The sequence below is a fragment of the Solanum dulcamara genome, chromosome 6, assembly GCF_947179165.1.
Source record: "Solanum dulcamara chromosome 6, daSolDulc1.2, whole genome shotgun sequence".
In the NCBI taxonomy this organism is placed as follows: Eukaryota; Viridiplantae; Streptophyta; class Magnoliopsida; order Solanales; family Solanaceae; genus Solanum; species Solanum dulcamara.
The window spans coordinates 21,959,570-21,974,624 of record NC_077242.1 but is presented as its reverse complement, the minus strand read 5'-3'; the positions used below and the strand labels follow the sequence as shown (position 1 = coordinate 21,974,624).

At 37.4% G+C, this 15,055-nt stretch overlaps 1 protein-coding gene across 5 annotated transcripts; it reads right to left on the bottom strand.

The window, feature by feature from the left end:
• Positions 1 to 2,028: 2,028 nt before the first annotated feature.
• Positions 2,029 to 13,857, bottom strand: LOC129893086 (pentatricopeptide repeat-containing protein At1g71210, mitochondrial). Of its 5 annotated transcripts, none has more exons than XM_055968580.1 (5): positions 10,990 to 13,857; positions 10,195 to 10,329; positions 9,434 to 9,734; positions 8,617 to 8,705; positions 2,029 to 2,888 (listed from the first exon to the last, which is right to left on the bottom strand). In XM_055968580.1, exons 1-2 carry the CDS (start codon positions 13,703 to 13,705, stop codon positions 10,265 to 10,267), a joined length of 2,781 nt encoding a protein of 926 aa, XP_055824555.1. In that variant the 5' UTR covers positions 13,706 to 13,857; the 3' UTR covers positions 2,029 to 2,888; positions 8,617 to 8,705; positions 9,434 to 9,734; positions 10,195 to 10,264. The 5 variants fall into 5 exon arrangements, with proteins under 5 accessions (XP_055824555.1, XP_055824554.1, XP_055824553.1 ...); XM_055968579.1 differs by having other exon boundaries at positions 2,029 to 2,885; XM_055968578.1 differs by lacking the exon at positions 8,617 to 8,705.
• Positions 13,858 to 15,055: the final 1,198 nt, after the last annotated feature.

Sequence of the window (15,055 nt, the reverse complement as noted above, 5' to 3'; positions counted from 1 at the left end):
GTTTTAAAGTGCATATGATGGGTTGTTTTTAATATGTTTGATTTGATGCATTCATATCACTTTCATGCATACAAGTATTCCTTAAATGTATTTGAAGGTCTTTATCAAATGAACCCACCTAGTTTCCTACGATAAAATAAATTTGAAATTGAGTTTGACTCCAATGAATGTTATGAAGTAAATGTTTATGAAGAGGAGTCTTTATGAAATGATTGATTGATGAAAGGGCTTTTTAGTCAAAGTAAGGTTTCAATGTGAAAGGACAATTCTCACATATTTGAATCAAATGAAATGTTTTAATGAGCTATTCCACCAATGATGATTTGATATCTAAAGTTATACAATACCTATGTTATTATGATACTTAAATGTTATTCTGTGGGATTGACCTAGCACCGAATGTAGCATGTAGATGGGGACTCGACCTAAGGGGTCCTTAAGTTAAGTCTCATGTTGCATTAACTATGCGCCAACATAGGAGACCTTGTAGGCTATTTAGGCTAGTGGATCCACAATACGCCAATAACATCAAAGTTAAAGAATGTTAAAGTTGACGGAGTTCTACCCGAAAAGTAGTCTCCCCGTGCCAACGTAGGGGTTTATGTTGGATTTTATGTAATAGCTCTCATGGTTTTAAATATCGGTTAAGGTCACTTCCCCACAAAATGAATGTTTTAAGGTTGTTTTTTTTATGTTCAATGCATGCATTCATTATGCATATTGCTTACTCATGTCTCTCTTATGTTCTTCATTTCATAGCATACTCACATACTTAGTACATTCAAAGTACTAACGCATATTTTTGCCTACATGATATTATCATGTAGGAACCGACATCGCACCTCGATCTCCTCCACGTGGCTAATTCGAGTTAGTTGAAGATTGCTTGTGGTGAGATTTCATGTTTCGGGAACAACATCTTTTTTTTTTATTCTAAGCATATGTTATGTAGAATAGTAAGACTTTTATTAAGGAATTTCTTGACCCTTATTTTGAGGGTAAGTTAGTTACATGTCTTAGCCCCTACCAAGTCTATTAGTAGAGGTATGTTTGGACACAAAATGAAAAATGTTTTTAATTTCCGCTTGTTATTATTTATCATTACCAATGAAGTGCTTAATGAATGCTTAGAGGCTTGGGTGAGGTACCTCCGGGTGTCTCATTCGTCGTGTCATGTCTAGGCCGTAGGCTTGGGTCGTGATAAGTTTGGTTCAAAAATGTCCTTGCCGTCAATATTTTAGTACAGAAATGCCCCTATTGTTATTTAATGGGTCAAAATGACCCTATTATTACAAAATGGGTCCAAAATGCCGATATTGTTACAAAATGGGTCAAAACTACCCTTTTCCGAATAAGTATATTTTTATTAAAAAAACATCTTGTTCCTTATAAAAAATTTAATTTTAAGGAACTCTATTCTTGTTTTTTTTCTTTTTAAACCACTTTAAGTAATAAAAATGTAGAAAATTATTTATTCTTCGTAATCTCATTTTATCAATTAAAACAGAATAATTTCATGTACTTTAAGTTTTAACAAATAATATCTCTTCTGTCATTGAAATTATTAACAAATAATAGAATAATTAATCTATGTCATATATATAAGATCATAATAAATCTATCATTAATTTTTATTCAAATAACGATAGAAAATAATTATAATAAAATAAAAAATATTTTTAATTTTTTTCTAATTGAAGTAGAATAAATATTTGCTAATAAAAGAAATATTATTAAAAAAATGTGTTCAAAAAGAAAATAAATAATATATTTATTTGAAAAAGAGCATTTTTGAACCAAAATATTGACAGTAAAAATATTTTTGAACCAAACTAAAAATGGAGGACATTTTTGTTCATTTCAAATAATTTGAGGGCATTTTTGACCCTTTTCCCAAAAAAGATTAACCCAACACAAATTATTATTTTCAAAAACACCTTTTAAAAAGCTATTTTAAAAAAGTGCTGCTAAAAATAAGCAATTTTTATCAGCAATGCCAAACAAGCCCCATGTATAAGGAACTCATAATGTAACGGAGAATAAAACTGACCAATTTTGAATAATTCAGGGATACATTTAGCCCTTTTCCCTGTAATTTATAATCAAATTACAAAATAAATAAAGCAGGGAATGCGAGTTGCCTAAGAAATTCTAGGCCATCAGCCAGCTCAAACATCCCACTTTAGTACTAACAAAGAATGAACTAATTTTAATGCCAACAGTACAAAAAGCCTTGTGGGATGTATTAACCATACAAGGTGGGACAATGTACGAGTCAGCTCTCTCAGTTGCAAGTCATCCCTGATGTATCTTCATCTTCATGATAAAAGTGAGATTCCCAGACCCAAAAGCACAAAGAAACATCCAATCTGCTGCAATAAATAGTAAGTCTTCTATGACAGAAGAGATATCAAATTAACTCATCTTTTTAATAGCAAGGAAATACTCCAAGAAGAGTAGTTCATCAAAACAACAGCCCACATGGAAGACGTGTGGTGTGTCAAGCTTCCGCAGGCTAAACACTCAAGTATTCCCCGACGGCTAATTAAAAGCAGCAGAGAAAGACTGAAAGGCCTAAGCAATAAATGATTGTTCCAGGTCGAAGCACGGTCAAGAACTACTAGGAGCAGCACCCCTAAATTTATTTGGTTGCTTGCCATGAAGTTGATGATGACCTCAAGACGTAAAAATAGCTGAAACTAATAGCAATGCACTAGTGCCTTTGGTCCAGATGACATTTACATGTACCAAGACACCTTCCACATTGAATGTCGACTACTTCAAGAAAGGTGAAATGTATAGAAGTAGAGCAGTTGTCTTTCTAGTTTTGTGGGTCCTCTCTCCTTTGTCGGGCCACCTAACAGAAGCTTCGTTATCATCCGGGCCTGCTAAAAAATTTGGAGCAAATGAATACACCACATAATTACTGATAACAAAAAAAAAACAACATGCAATTTATCTTCTAATAAATCAAGTATATCTCATTGATTCAGACCAATATGGTTGTTAGTGATACAACAACAACAACCCAGTGAAATCCCACAACGTGGGGTCTGGGGAGGGTAAAATGTACGCAGACCTGACTCCTACCAAGGTAGGACGGTTGTTTCTGAGAGAAACTTGGCTCAATAAAAGCATAAAAAAGAGGTCAAATACGATTAAGAAGTACAAAGCAATATGATAAAAGTAAATAACATAAATAACGTAAAGTGATCCAGATAAAATAGAATACTGAAAGTACAAAGAGTAATAAATAATAACAGAAATCATAACACTAAAACTTTATAGTGCGCTAGTGCGCCTACTAATAACGCAGAATAACGAGACTTTGTATTAGCTTTCTACCATAATATGAGCCCTCCATACCCTCCTATCTAGGGTCATGTCCTCGGTTAGCTGTAACTGCGCCATGTCCTGTCTAATCACCTCTCCCCAATACTTCTTCGGCCTACTTCTACCTCTTCTGAAACCATCCATGGCCAACCTCTTACATCTCTGCACTAGGGCATCTGTATCTCTCCTCTTCACATGCCTAAACCATCTCAATCGCACTTCCTGCATCTTGTCTTCCACCGAGGCCACTACTACCTTGTCTCGAATAGCCTCATTTCTAATCCTGTCACTCCTGATATGCCCATACATCCATCTCAACATTCTCATCTCGGCAACTTTCATCTTTTGAACGTGAAAGACCTTAACTGGCCAACACTCGGCCCCATATAACATAGCCGGTCTAACCACCACTTTGTAGAACTTGCCCTTAAGTTGTTGTGACACCTTCTTGTCACATAGCACACCAGAAGCGAACCTCCATTTCATTCACCCTGCCCCAATACGATGTGTGACATCGTCATTAATCTCCCCGCAGCCTTGCATAATAGACCCAAGGTACTTGACACTACTTTTCTTTTGGATAGCCTGGTCACCAAGGCTAACTTCCGCGCCAACCTCCTGAGGTGTCTCACTGAACTTGCACTTTAAGTACTCTGTCTTGGTCCTACTCAATTTAAACCCTTTAGACTCCAAGGTATGTCTCCAATCCTCCAGCTTAGCGTTAACTCCGCTGCTAGTCTCATCGATCAGGACTATGTCGTCCACGAAAAGCATACACCATGGCACCTCACCTTGAATTTGTCGCGTCAATGCATCCATCACCAAGGCAAATAAAAATGGACTAAGAGCTGATCCTTAATGCAACCCCATCACAACTGGAAAGTGCTCTGAGTCCCCTCCTACTGTTCTTACCCTGGTTTTGGCACCCTCATACATGTCCTTGATCACCCTAATGTATTTCATAGGTATACCTTTAGCCTCCAAACATCTCAATAGTATCTCTCGTGAAACTTTATCGTAAGCCTTTTCTAGGTCGATGAATACCATATGCAAGTCTCTCTTCCTCTCCCTATACTGCTCCATCAATCTCCTCATAAGATGGATGGCTTCTGTAGTTGAGCGCCCCGGCATAAATCCGAACTGGTTCTCTGAAATAGACACGCCTCTCCTCACCCTCATCTCCACCACTCTTTCTCACACTTTCATAGTATGGCTTAGAAGCTTGATACCTCTATAATTGTTATAGCTCTGGATATCCCCCTTGTTTTTGTATAGAGGGATCATTACGCTCAACCACCATTCTTCAGGCATCGTTGTCGTGTTAAAGATGACATTAAATAACTTAGTCAACCACGCCAAACCTACCGAGCTCGCGCTTTTCCAAAATTCCCCAGGGATCTCATCAGGTCCGGTCGCTCTTCCCCAGCGCATCTTACACACAACACCGTTAACCTTTTCGACCGTAATACTCCTGCAATCCCCAAGATCGTGCCGCCTCCCTATATGCTCCAAATCTCCCAACACGAAGTCTCTGTCCCCTTCGTCATTCAGTAATTTATGGAAGTATGACTGTCATCTCTGTTTAATAAGAGTCGCATCTACCAATACTTTTCCATTCTCGTCCTTAATGCACTTCACTTGATCCACATCGCGTGCCCTTCTCTCCCGCGCTCTGGCTAGCCTGAACAATTTCCTATCCCCACCTTTCTCTTCTAGTTCAGCATAAAAGCGTTCAAAAGCTGCCGTTTTTGCCATCGAAACCGCCGACTTCGCCTCCTTCCTCGCTATCTTATAAAGTTCCTTATTCGTCCATTTCTCCACCTCATCCGTGCTTTCTATCAACTTTGCATACGCCATCTTCCTTGCTTCCACCTTCCCTTGCACTTCTCCATTCCACCACCAATCCCCTTGATGCTGACTACGACTACTTGTCGAGACTCCTAACACTTCCCTTACTACAATCCTAATACAACTAGCCGTCCTATCCCACATACTGGTGGCATCCCCACTACTATCCCAGGCCCCCATGTCCTTCAATTTCTCTCCTATCTCCAGGGCACTAGTTGTGGTCAAATTCCCCCATCTAATCCTAGGTTGATCATCCCCAACCCTTTTCTTCCTCGTCATCTTGATCCCTAAATCCATCACCAAAAGCTTATGTCGGGTTGTAAGATTGTCTTTCGGAATGACCTTACAGTTTTTGCACAGACCTTTATCATCCTTCCTAAGGAGTAAAAAGTCTATCTGAGTCTTAGCCACCGAACTACGAAAGGTTACCAAGTGGTCCTCCTTCTTTGGGAAACTCGAATTGGCTATCACCAACCCAAAAACTCTTGCGAATTCTAAAAGTGAAACTCCTCCATTTCTGTCCACGAAGCCAAAGTCTCCATGCACATCATCATACCCTCATGAAATAGACCTGATGTGCCCATTGAAATCCTCTCTCCCACGAACAGTTTCTCGCTAGGCGGTATGCTTCCCACTAACTCGTACAAATCCTCCCAAAAACGTCTCTTCTCTTCCTCGACTAGGCCCGCTTGCGGCGCGTAAGCACTAATAATGTTCATAGTGGTCCCTTCAACGACCACCTTAATCGACATCATCCTATCAGTGATTCTCCTACCCCCCACCACCTGGTCCCTTAAATCACTGTCTACTAAAATGCCTACCCCATTCCTATACTTTGATCTACCAGAGAACCAGAGCTTATACCCGTCTACCTCCTTAGCTTTAGGACCTACCCATTTGGCCTCTTGGACACAGGTTATATTAATCGTCTTCTTCTTAAGAATCTTAACTAGCTCTATGGACTTTCCCGTTAACGTGCCAATGTTCCAAGAACCTACTCTCAGTCTAGACGCTTCTTTAACTCACTCACCCCTCCTTACCCTCGTCCCCGTCCCCGAGCGAGAATAAAAGTTTGTTCCAAGTATGAGTTAGACCTCCCTAAGTCTGACCATCTATACAGCATGGTATTTTCTCCCAAGGACACAAATGATACAAGAGAGAAATTTGACTTTTGATATTCAATTCTCAACTCCTTGAAGATTCTATCATGTCTCTCCCCATATTAGCCACAAAATACTTAGAGTGGTTGTTTTCCCATGTCTTCCTTCTCTAGCATTCAGTTGCTCATCCTCCAACTTGTTATCGTCTCCTCCTGTTCTAGGAAGCACCCACCAAATAGCGTGCAATTAATTAGATCCAGAAAATCATTAAATTGTTTTAACTTGCCACAAGGTCATTGGAGTAGGACATAAATATATTGCACATAGATAGCTCGTCATTAGAGTAGGACATAAATATATTGCACATAGATAGCTCGTCATTAGAGTAGGACATCAATATGTTTCAAATAGACATCTCTGATAACTGTCCACATTTACGACCAAAATTTTGTTGCAAGCAGAATATTTTTTGGTAAGTAGAGCGTTAATTTTCTTTCCAGCAGAAAAAACATGTTCTAAAACACGTTCAAGCTTTCCTTTCCATGGGAAACCTTTTAGAACATACATGTCGAAAATGAGAGATCACAGGAACTAGGCAGTAAAATTCTCCCATGCAAATGTAACAATTATTGATACAAACAGAGAAATATATTGTCATCAAAGATGAGAAGAACTTTTGAATAGAAGCTAAATTGAATGTTTTCTTTCAAAAGAAGCAACTTCTTAAAATGTTTTCACGGCATACTAATCTTGAGAATAGCAATTCGACTCATAGTTCAATTTATATAACAGGATTCTACATAACTGACAGCCCTCGAGTTTTATTGATGGACCAATAAACTAAAATTTGAGCATCACTGTTTTGCTTCGATCGGTGCTTAACATTCTACAGAACATACTAATCAATAATCACATTCACTACATAAGCAACTGCCTTACCCTATGCTCAAGCAGCTATTAATATGATAATAGACAGTGAAGCCTTTAAAGGATTCTTCAACAATATATAACAGAATCTCATCATTTTACCATTATATTTGATGGTGCCTGACAATTTCAATATGTATTAGATAACCATCTAGAAAATTAGCTGCATAAGATGAGGCCTGACAAACTCCTCTTAAGAATCTTACAAGCTCCTATGAGAATACAAACTAACAAGAACTGTCATATAAAGTGAAAACTTATATCAGTTCTCCTCTAGGACTTCACAAACTTTTGGACCATCTTGTGTAGGGAAGTGTTATCCTGATAGGTTTGGGAAAAGTCTGATCACCACATGACTCTGAGAAAGTTTATTTGGTATCAGAAACAACAAAAGAACAGGATCATTTTTGTGATCCATCCATTTAGTAAAAGGCCTTTATTGTTGATATTGGCCCCAATAGTTGTCATACTCATATTGCTAACCAGTAGAGGTGGAGGGAACTTGGTAATCAGTATGGATGGCCTGCAAAGCAGCTCAAAGTTCAATGATATGAACTGCTAAGCAGGTGATAATAGACATCACTGCTTGAAGACGAGAGACTATCGGAAACAGCCTCTCTATATTTGAGGTAGGGGTAAGGTCTGCGTACACTCTACGCTCCCCAGACATCACTTTGTGAGATAGTACTAGTTATGTTGTTGTTGTTTCTTGAAGACGAGAGGCGACAATCACACTAGTGCAGGAATGATGTGTACCACACTCAAAAGCTCTTAAATGTGCACTCATGCAGAACCAATAAAAGGATAACAATGATGATGATGAGGAGGAGGAGAAGTAGAACAATGATGATATGATGCATAATCACTTGTTAAATTCTTAAACATGCACTTCACCACACCAATAAATAATTATGATAGCCCTTCTCATTATTATTACTCCCTCTATCCCAATTTGTTTGGCACAATTTCCTTTTTTCCCCTGCGAAAGATAAGACATCTTTCTATAATTAGAAACCAGTTAACTTTTGTTCCTATTTTGCAATTGACGTGCTTGTCGTAGGCCCACTGGTTACAAAGACAAATTATTGGGTATGGAAGTACTTTTGGTATATTATCCACATCTAATTTAACTGCGAAAAGATCTTCTTTTTCTTTCTTAAACTTTTGTCCAGTTCAAATTGGGGGACGGACATAAGGAATATTATTATTGTTAATTCTGAAACTTTTCAAGCTCTAGTAGCAATAAAAAATCTGAGTCAAAGATGACAACAATACCCAACCATAACTTGGAAAGAGATACAATTAGAAAGACATGATTGACAAATCAAGAATTATATGACAACAACAACATACCCAGTAAAATCTCACAAATTGGGTCTAGGGAGGGTATAGTATACGCAAGCCTTACCTCTACTTCTTGGAGATAGAGAGATTGTTTCTGAAAGAACCTCGGCTCAAGTGAAGCAAATCAAAGTAGTAATGAAAGAAAAAACGGCACTGCAGACAAAAATAACAACTAATAGGCAGCAATGCGAAGCATATATGCAAGGAATTGTAACATCAACAACAAGGTGCAATCACCTAAACATAGTAAACAACAAACAACAACAGATACCAAAAGCCAACAATTACATGAATAGGCTAATACTACGACATACATGGTGCTCTAGACTACCACCAAGCCAAAGACTACATGAATAGGCTAATACTAACACAAAGCTCGACTACCTACTAACCTTCTACCCTTATCCGCAACCTCTACATCCTACTATCTAAGGTCATGTTCTCAGTAAGTTTAAGATCTGTCATTTCTTGTCTAATCACCTCTCCTTAATACTTTTTTCGGCCTACCTCTACCTCTCCTCGTCCCCACTATATCCAACCTCTATCTTCTCACTGGGTATCTACACATCTCCTCTTCACATGCCCAAACTATCTCAACCTCCCTTACCTCATCTTGTTCACCATGGAGACCACTCATCTTGACAAAACCATATATGTACCTTATATAATAACTTACATTGATGGTGCACAAAAGTTCTCATGAAACATAGTTTTAGGAAATTATGAAATAGAATGGTCAAAGTTCGAGGTAGATTCCAGAACATGCCAAAGATATTAGATCATCTCATATACAACCCGAATTTCACGAGATGAAAGTAGCCTCAAATCTAAAAAATGCTAAAAGTATTTCGTAAATCATCTCAAATCAAGTTGTTTCAAACCTGAAGCAAGTAAGCTTGTTAATCAGTTTGCATCACACCGTTGAGGCTTTTCTCCATCTTCCTGCTACTGCTTCTCTACCTTTAAGATTCACTCAGAGCACAGGACATGGCATCCGTTATAATGGCTACTTCACTGACCCATGCATTAAATCCAGAGAACGTTTCCAGCCCAGTCCCATAACTCTGAAGGAATCAGGACAACCAATACCAATAGTACTCCATCTTCAAATGCACTAAGGTTCATGTGCCACCAGCTTACTTTCAGACAGCCACATCAACAATCACAGCCAAGCAGACAAACCTAAGATGCAAAATGTGAAAGTAAGATAAAAAGGTAATTTGGATATGAAAAAAGAAAGTTAAAGGGCTGAGAAATAACAGATAAGATGGTATACAATGCAGGACATGGGACTGCAAGAAAGATCTTGAACAGATAAAGTTCATCATATATGGAATTACATGAAATGCAGCAAAAATCAATAAACCCCAGAAGAAAATTGGAAGAGGCAAGCTTGCATTTTGTTACCTAATTGATTTCCCCAATTGCCTAAATACTGGATGGAAATTGATATTGAACATAACCCTAAATTTGGCCAGTGAAGTAACAAGTTTTAAACTTAAGTAAAATGATACAAGCCTTTATGAATGAATGTTACAACAGCAATGGAATATGTTGAATACACCTTAAACAAATAAAATTTCTTATGGTTAAGATAAGTTTTTTTTTCATAATTGTGGTGTCCAGGCTTGCTTGCGCGCACCTCGACTACTTCCATCAGTCCATGGATACCTCTCTGTCCACTTGAGCTTAGACAAATGGGAAGAAATCACCTAGTATTTGTCTCCGCTGGAATTTGAATGTGAGACCTCATGGTTCTTCTCCTCACTAGGCCACACTGTTGGGTGCAAAATAAGAATTTTTTTAAATACAACACACATAGTTCTAAATTTTACTCCATAGCAAGTTTTCCCTATCCAGCTTACATTTGCATAGAAATCAGGTTTGCTTTTATATGTAACACTTCCATAACAGAGAGATACCAGATGAAGTAAAAAAAATCCTAGTCAATGCAATATCCCTCCCACTTATTTTTTGAATTAACTCAAGTAGCTTTTTCACTTGATGCTGACCACCTACAATACAACACAGCTTCTACTTTAAAAAGTAGTAACAATAGAAGTTATCTGAAGCGGAAATATATACCTACTCAAAAACGTATATCAATAAAGAATCCATGTAGACCATCATAGAATCATACTAACTCAATGCCAATGCAGCTCAACATTACAAATGGTAGTTTTGATGTAGTGCAGATCTCAAAACTCATAGATCAGGTGTCCGCACAATGTTAGAAGGCAGTAAGAAGTTAACTTAATATCCTAGATTACTTCTTTTGTCTTTACTCTTTACTAGTCATAGGAGTTGGATTTTGAAAGAAGTAAAACAACCAGAACTTATAATCTTCGTGGGAAAAAACTAAAAGAAGCTGACATCTTCTCTCCTTACAAGAGGAACCCAACAAAAGTAATACATCAAACAATGTTGCATTAAATACCTGAATGAGGAACCCCATTACATCTTGAATGAGATTCATCAATAGTATAAAGAAATTTCTTCGTAGCCTCAGTCAGATCAAAACCTTTACTGAACATTTCTTCCATCCATCTTCTAGCCTCAGAAGACCGGCCAACTCTTAAGAAACCTTGAACTAAAATATTGTAAGTCCATCGATTTGGCTCATATCCTTTCTTGCATAATCTCTCAAAGTAATTGCAAGCAAGATCCATTTCGCTTATGGATAGTTTTCTCAACAACAAATTGTAAGTGTAGATGTCAAGAGGAAAACATTGTCGAATCAGTTCTTCAATTTGCAAAATATCACTCTCCAGCTTACAACCACCAGAGAAAGTCTTGATCAGATTGCCTAGAGCTAAGCTATGTTCCTTCGTATTACGCAAGTCTCGTGAGTGCATCCAAGCATTAAAGACTCCATGAGCTTGCAACGAGTGTAACAAAAGTACATTGCCAATAAAGGATGAAACCTGACGACCATCTTGCATCAAGTCTTCAACCAGAAGAATAGCCTTATAATAATCTCTCCATAAGCAAATCAATTTAACAAGTTCCTCATAACATTCTATACTTGGCCTCAAATGAGTTGACCTCATCTCCCAGAACATGTTCCATGCATTTTCAGGCTTGTTAGCTTTACAAAGCCCAATAATCATGGTGTTCCATAGTTTTCTTCCTAGACCTCTTCTATTGGACAAGTCGCGAAAGTAATTTAAGGCATCAGCAATTTTTCCAGCTTTTAAGTAACTGTGCAACATTAAAATGTCAGACTCAAAATTTGGTGTGATACCGTTTCTCTTCATCATTTCATATACATCTTTGGACAGCTCAGGTTTTCCAGCATGACCAGCTCCATCAATGAAGTAATTATAAACAAGGCAGCTAGATTCATGCCGAGACAACTGAATCTCTAATAAACTGTAAAATAGCTTCTCTGGATCCTCCATTTGACATAAACAGCAAATAACCGCCCTGTATAATCGCCGGCCTGGTCTATGACCATTTTCTTGCATTTCTATTAACAATCTTGCTGCAATATCTCCCCTACTTGACTTGTTAAAGCCACTAATCAAGTGAAAATAAGTAGTCTTGCTAGTAACCTTATCCAATCTGCTGAGCTTTTCATGTACCAAGTATCCATCTTCCACCCTGTTGGCCCTACATAAGGCTGATATGAACTTGTTATAGGTTGAGTCACTGGGCATGTAATTCCGTTCCAGAGAAACAAGAACCAACTCTTTCACTCTATCAAGCTTCCCCTCTCGGCAAAGAGCATCAGCAATAATAGAAAATGTCCTTGTACCAGGGAAATGATCTTGTTGAATGGCATTCTTCAACATAAAATACGCTTCATCAACACTTACTTCACCTAATAGAGCATTTAGAAGATAGTTATGGGTCATACAGCTTATAGAGAGGCCAAATTCTGCTCTAGAGTCATATAACTCCAAGGCAACATCTGTCATCCCCACCTTGCAGAAGAAGCACAAAGTTACATTCATGGTGACATCATCAGGTATTATATCTTGATCCTTCATGTCGATCAACAAGTCATAAACCTCCTCTAGCCGGTTTTCTCTTAAAAGCCGAGACATTAATCTGTTATAGCGAAAAACATCAGGAACATACTCGTCAGGCAGTTTCTTGCCTTTCAAGAATTCAACTGCTTCACTTAGCTCCCCAGCCTGAGCAAGGTCCTTAATCCACACACTATATGCCTGTTCCATTGGAACCAAACCAGACTCTCTAAAATCCTGCATCAAACTTGCAGCTCTTGTGAACTGCTTACTTTTACATAAAGCATCCACAAGATTAGCCACCACAATCTCACTCAATCCTACCCCTCCATTTCTCAACATCCCTCTAAGATACTCCTCAGCTCTATCCAGCTCTGTTTGCTGGCAAAGACACTTAACGAATATAGCATGTGTTATTGCATTCTCAAAACCTCTAAATTTAATCTGCTTCAGAACCATCTCAAACCCATCATAGAAACCATCCTCCACCAAAGCATTAAGTAACACGTGATAAGCAAATGCATCCAAATCATTACCCTGAAACCGCATTCTACCAAGCATTTGGAGTGCAAGCTCAGGCTTGCCTGCCACCGCATACCCAATTACCAAAGTATTGTAAAACCGAGATTTATGGAAATATCTTTGCTTCATATACTTATCCATGAATTCAACCATCAAAGACATTGGCTTGGCCTTTGATAGAATCCTGAAAATGGCATTAAAAGTACAACGAGTGTGATGAAAACCCCGTTGTCGACCCACCCAATCAAAGAATTTCAAACAAGACAATACATCCTTGTTTTTCTCATAGTTTAACACGTCAAGAATCAACGTCTCGGAGAGTCGAAGTTTGAGTCGAGACATTGATATATCAGCTGTAATATCATCTTGGGTTCGTAATATCTCAAAGATCCGATCAAAAACTGGATTTTTTCTGCTCATGAACCACTCCTTAAATGATAAAACAACATCTTTCGGCTGCCATTCTCCTGAAGTTGACAAAACATTTGAAGATGAAGGTAAAAAGGGACGTGGGTATGCAGGGATTGCCTTTGAGGCGGCAAAAGGAGTATTGGTGGAGTAAAATAGATAGAACAAAAGGGTATTCTTGTTAATGGCGGATTCGGGATGATTGAAGAGGGCTCTACTTTTCTGCCTCGCCTGTCTGATTGTTAGCAACATTTTTTATTTGATCTGAATCTAAGATTGTGATTGTCGCGACCTCATAGAGCTACTTCTAGGTTTTCTCAACTTGAAGCTACCACCGAGATATCAAGCCCAGTAGATCGGCGGCACTCTCAAAAAACTACCCTATTATTCCTTTTCTTTTTCTTCATTCTTTTTAATTTTAATATGTTACTTTTTGAGACAACTAGTATATATATCCTGTATTTATTTATTTATAATCCATGGGTCATATAAAAGAATAAGATGCAACTCAACTTTAACAATTATTGTATTTATAATTTAAAAATAAACAAATTTTTTGAAAGCAATATTGTTAGCTGACTTGATTTTGAAGAAAATGTGATAGGAAAAAAATGTATTACGTTGATGCAAAATTTGAGTATCATAGAGTTTTATTTGAAATAATTTATAATTGTATAGTATCTTAATAACTGACATCGGAATTTTAGTTTATTTTTTTGAAGAAAAATATTAATTTTTGACCTATAATGTTGTACTTAAAACGTAAAGGGATTATTTAATTTTTATGGACGTTTGACCATGAATTTCTTTTTAAAAATTTGATTTAGTTGAAATTTGAAAAATACATTTGCCCATAAAAAATTATTATTTTTAAGAATTTAAAAAATAACAAAAATATATTTTAATTTTTTTCACTCTAAATTACGCACAACTAAATAAATGCAATTTTAGCTTGTTGTTTGTGGCTAAACACAAATCTAATTTATAGATATTACTTTTTTCTCTGAAAATAAATACAATTATAAATAAAAGAATTCACAATAAAGCATGGCCAAACAACAACTATACATGTAAATGAAATTAAGGAAAAATTATCAAATTACACACCTTATATTCCTATATTTTCAATTATTTTCTTCCATTTGTAAAAATTTCAAAAATATCTCTTCTGATACATAGAAATAATGTTGATACATCGCGATTTGATACATAAGTCTTTTTCATGATACATCGCTAGTTGATACAAACCAAACACAAAATGTATCAGTAAAACATAAGTTTTACTGCTATTTTTATTGTGTTCATGATATATTAGGTGTTATTAGCTGATTCATAAGTTTTATTGATATTACAATGTTTGGAGAATATAGCATAAACCCCGGCCAAATCGCCCCTACCGAGCTCCAAAGTTAAAAAATGGAGAATATAGCATAAATCCTAGCCAAAACACCTCCCAGATGTCGCTTAAGCGACAGGGGTTCGCTTAAGCGAACCCTTGCTTTCGCGAGAATTGGGTTGCTTTTGCGACCCCCACTCCTTCGCTAAAACGTCCTCCTCAGTTGCTTTTGCGACCCTTCACAAAAATTTGGACCTTCGCTTTTG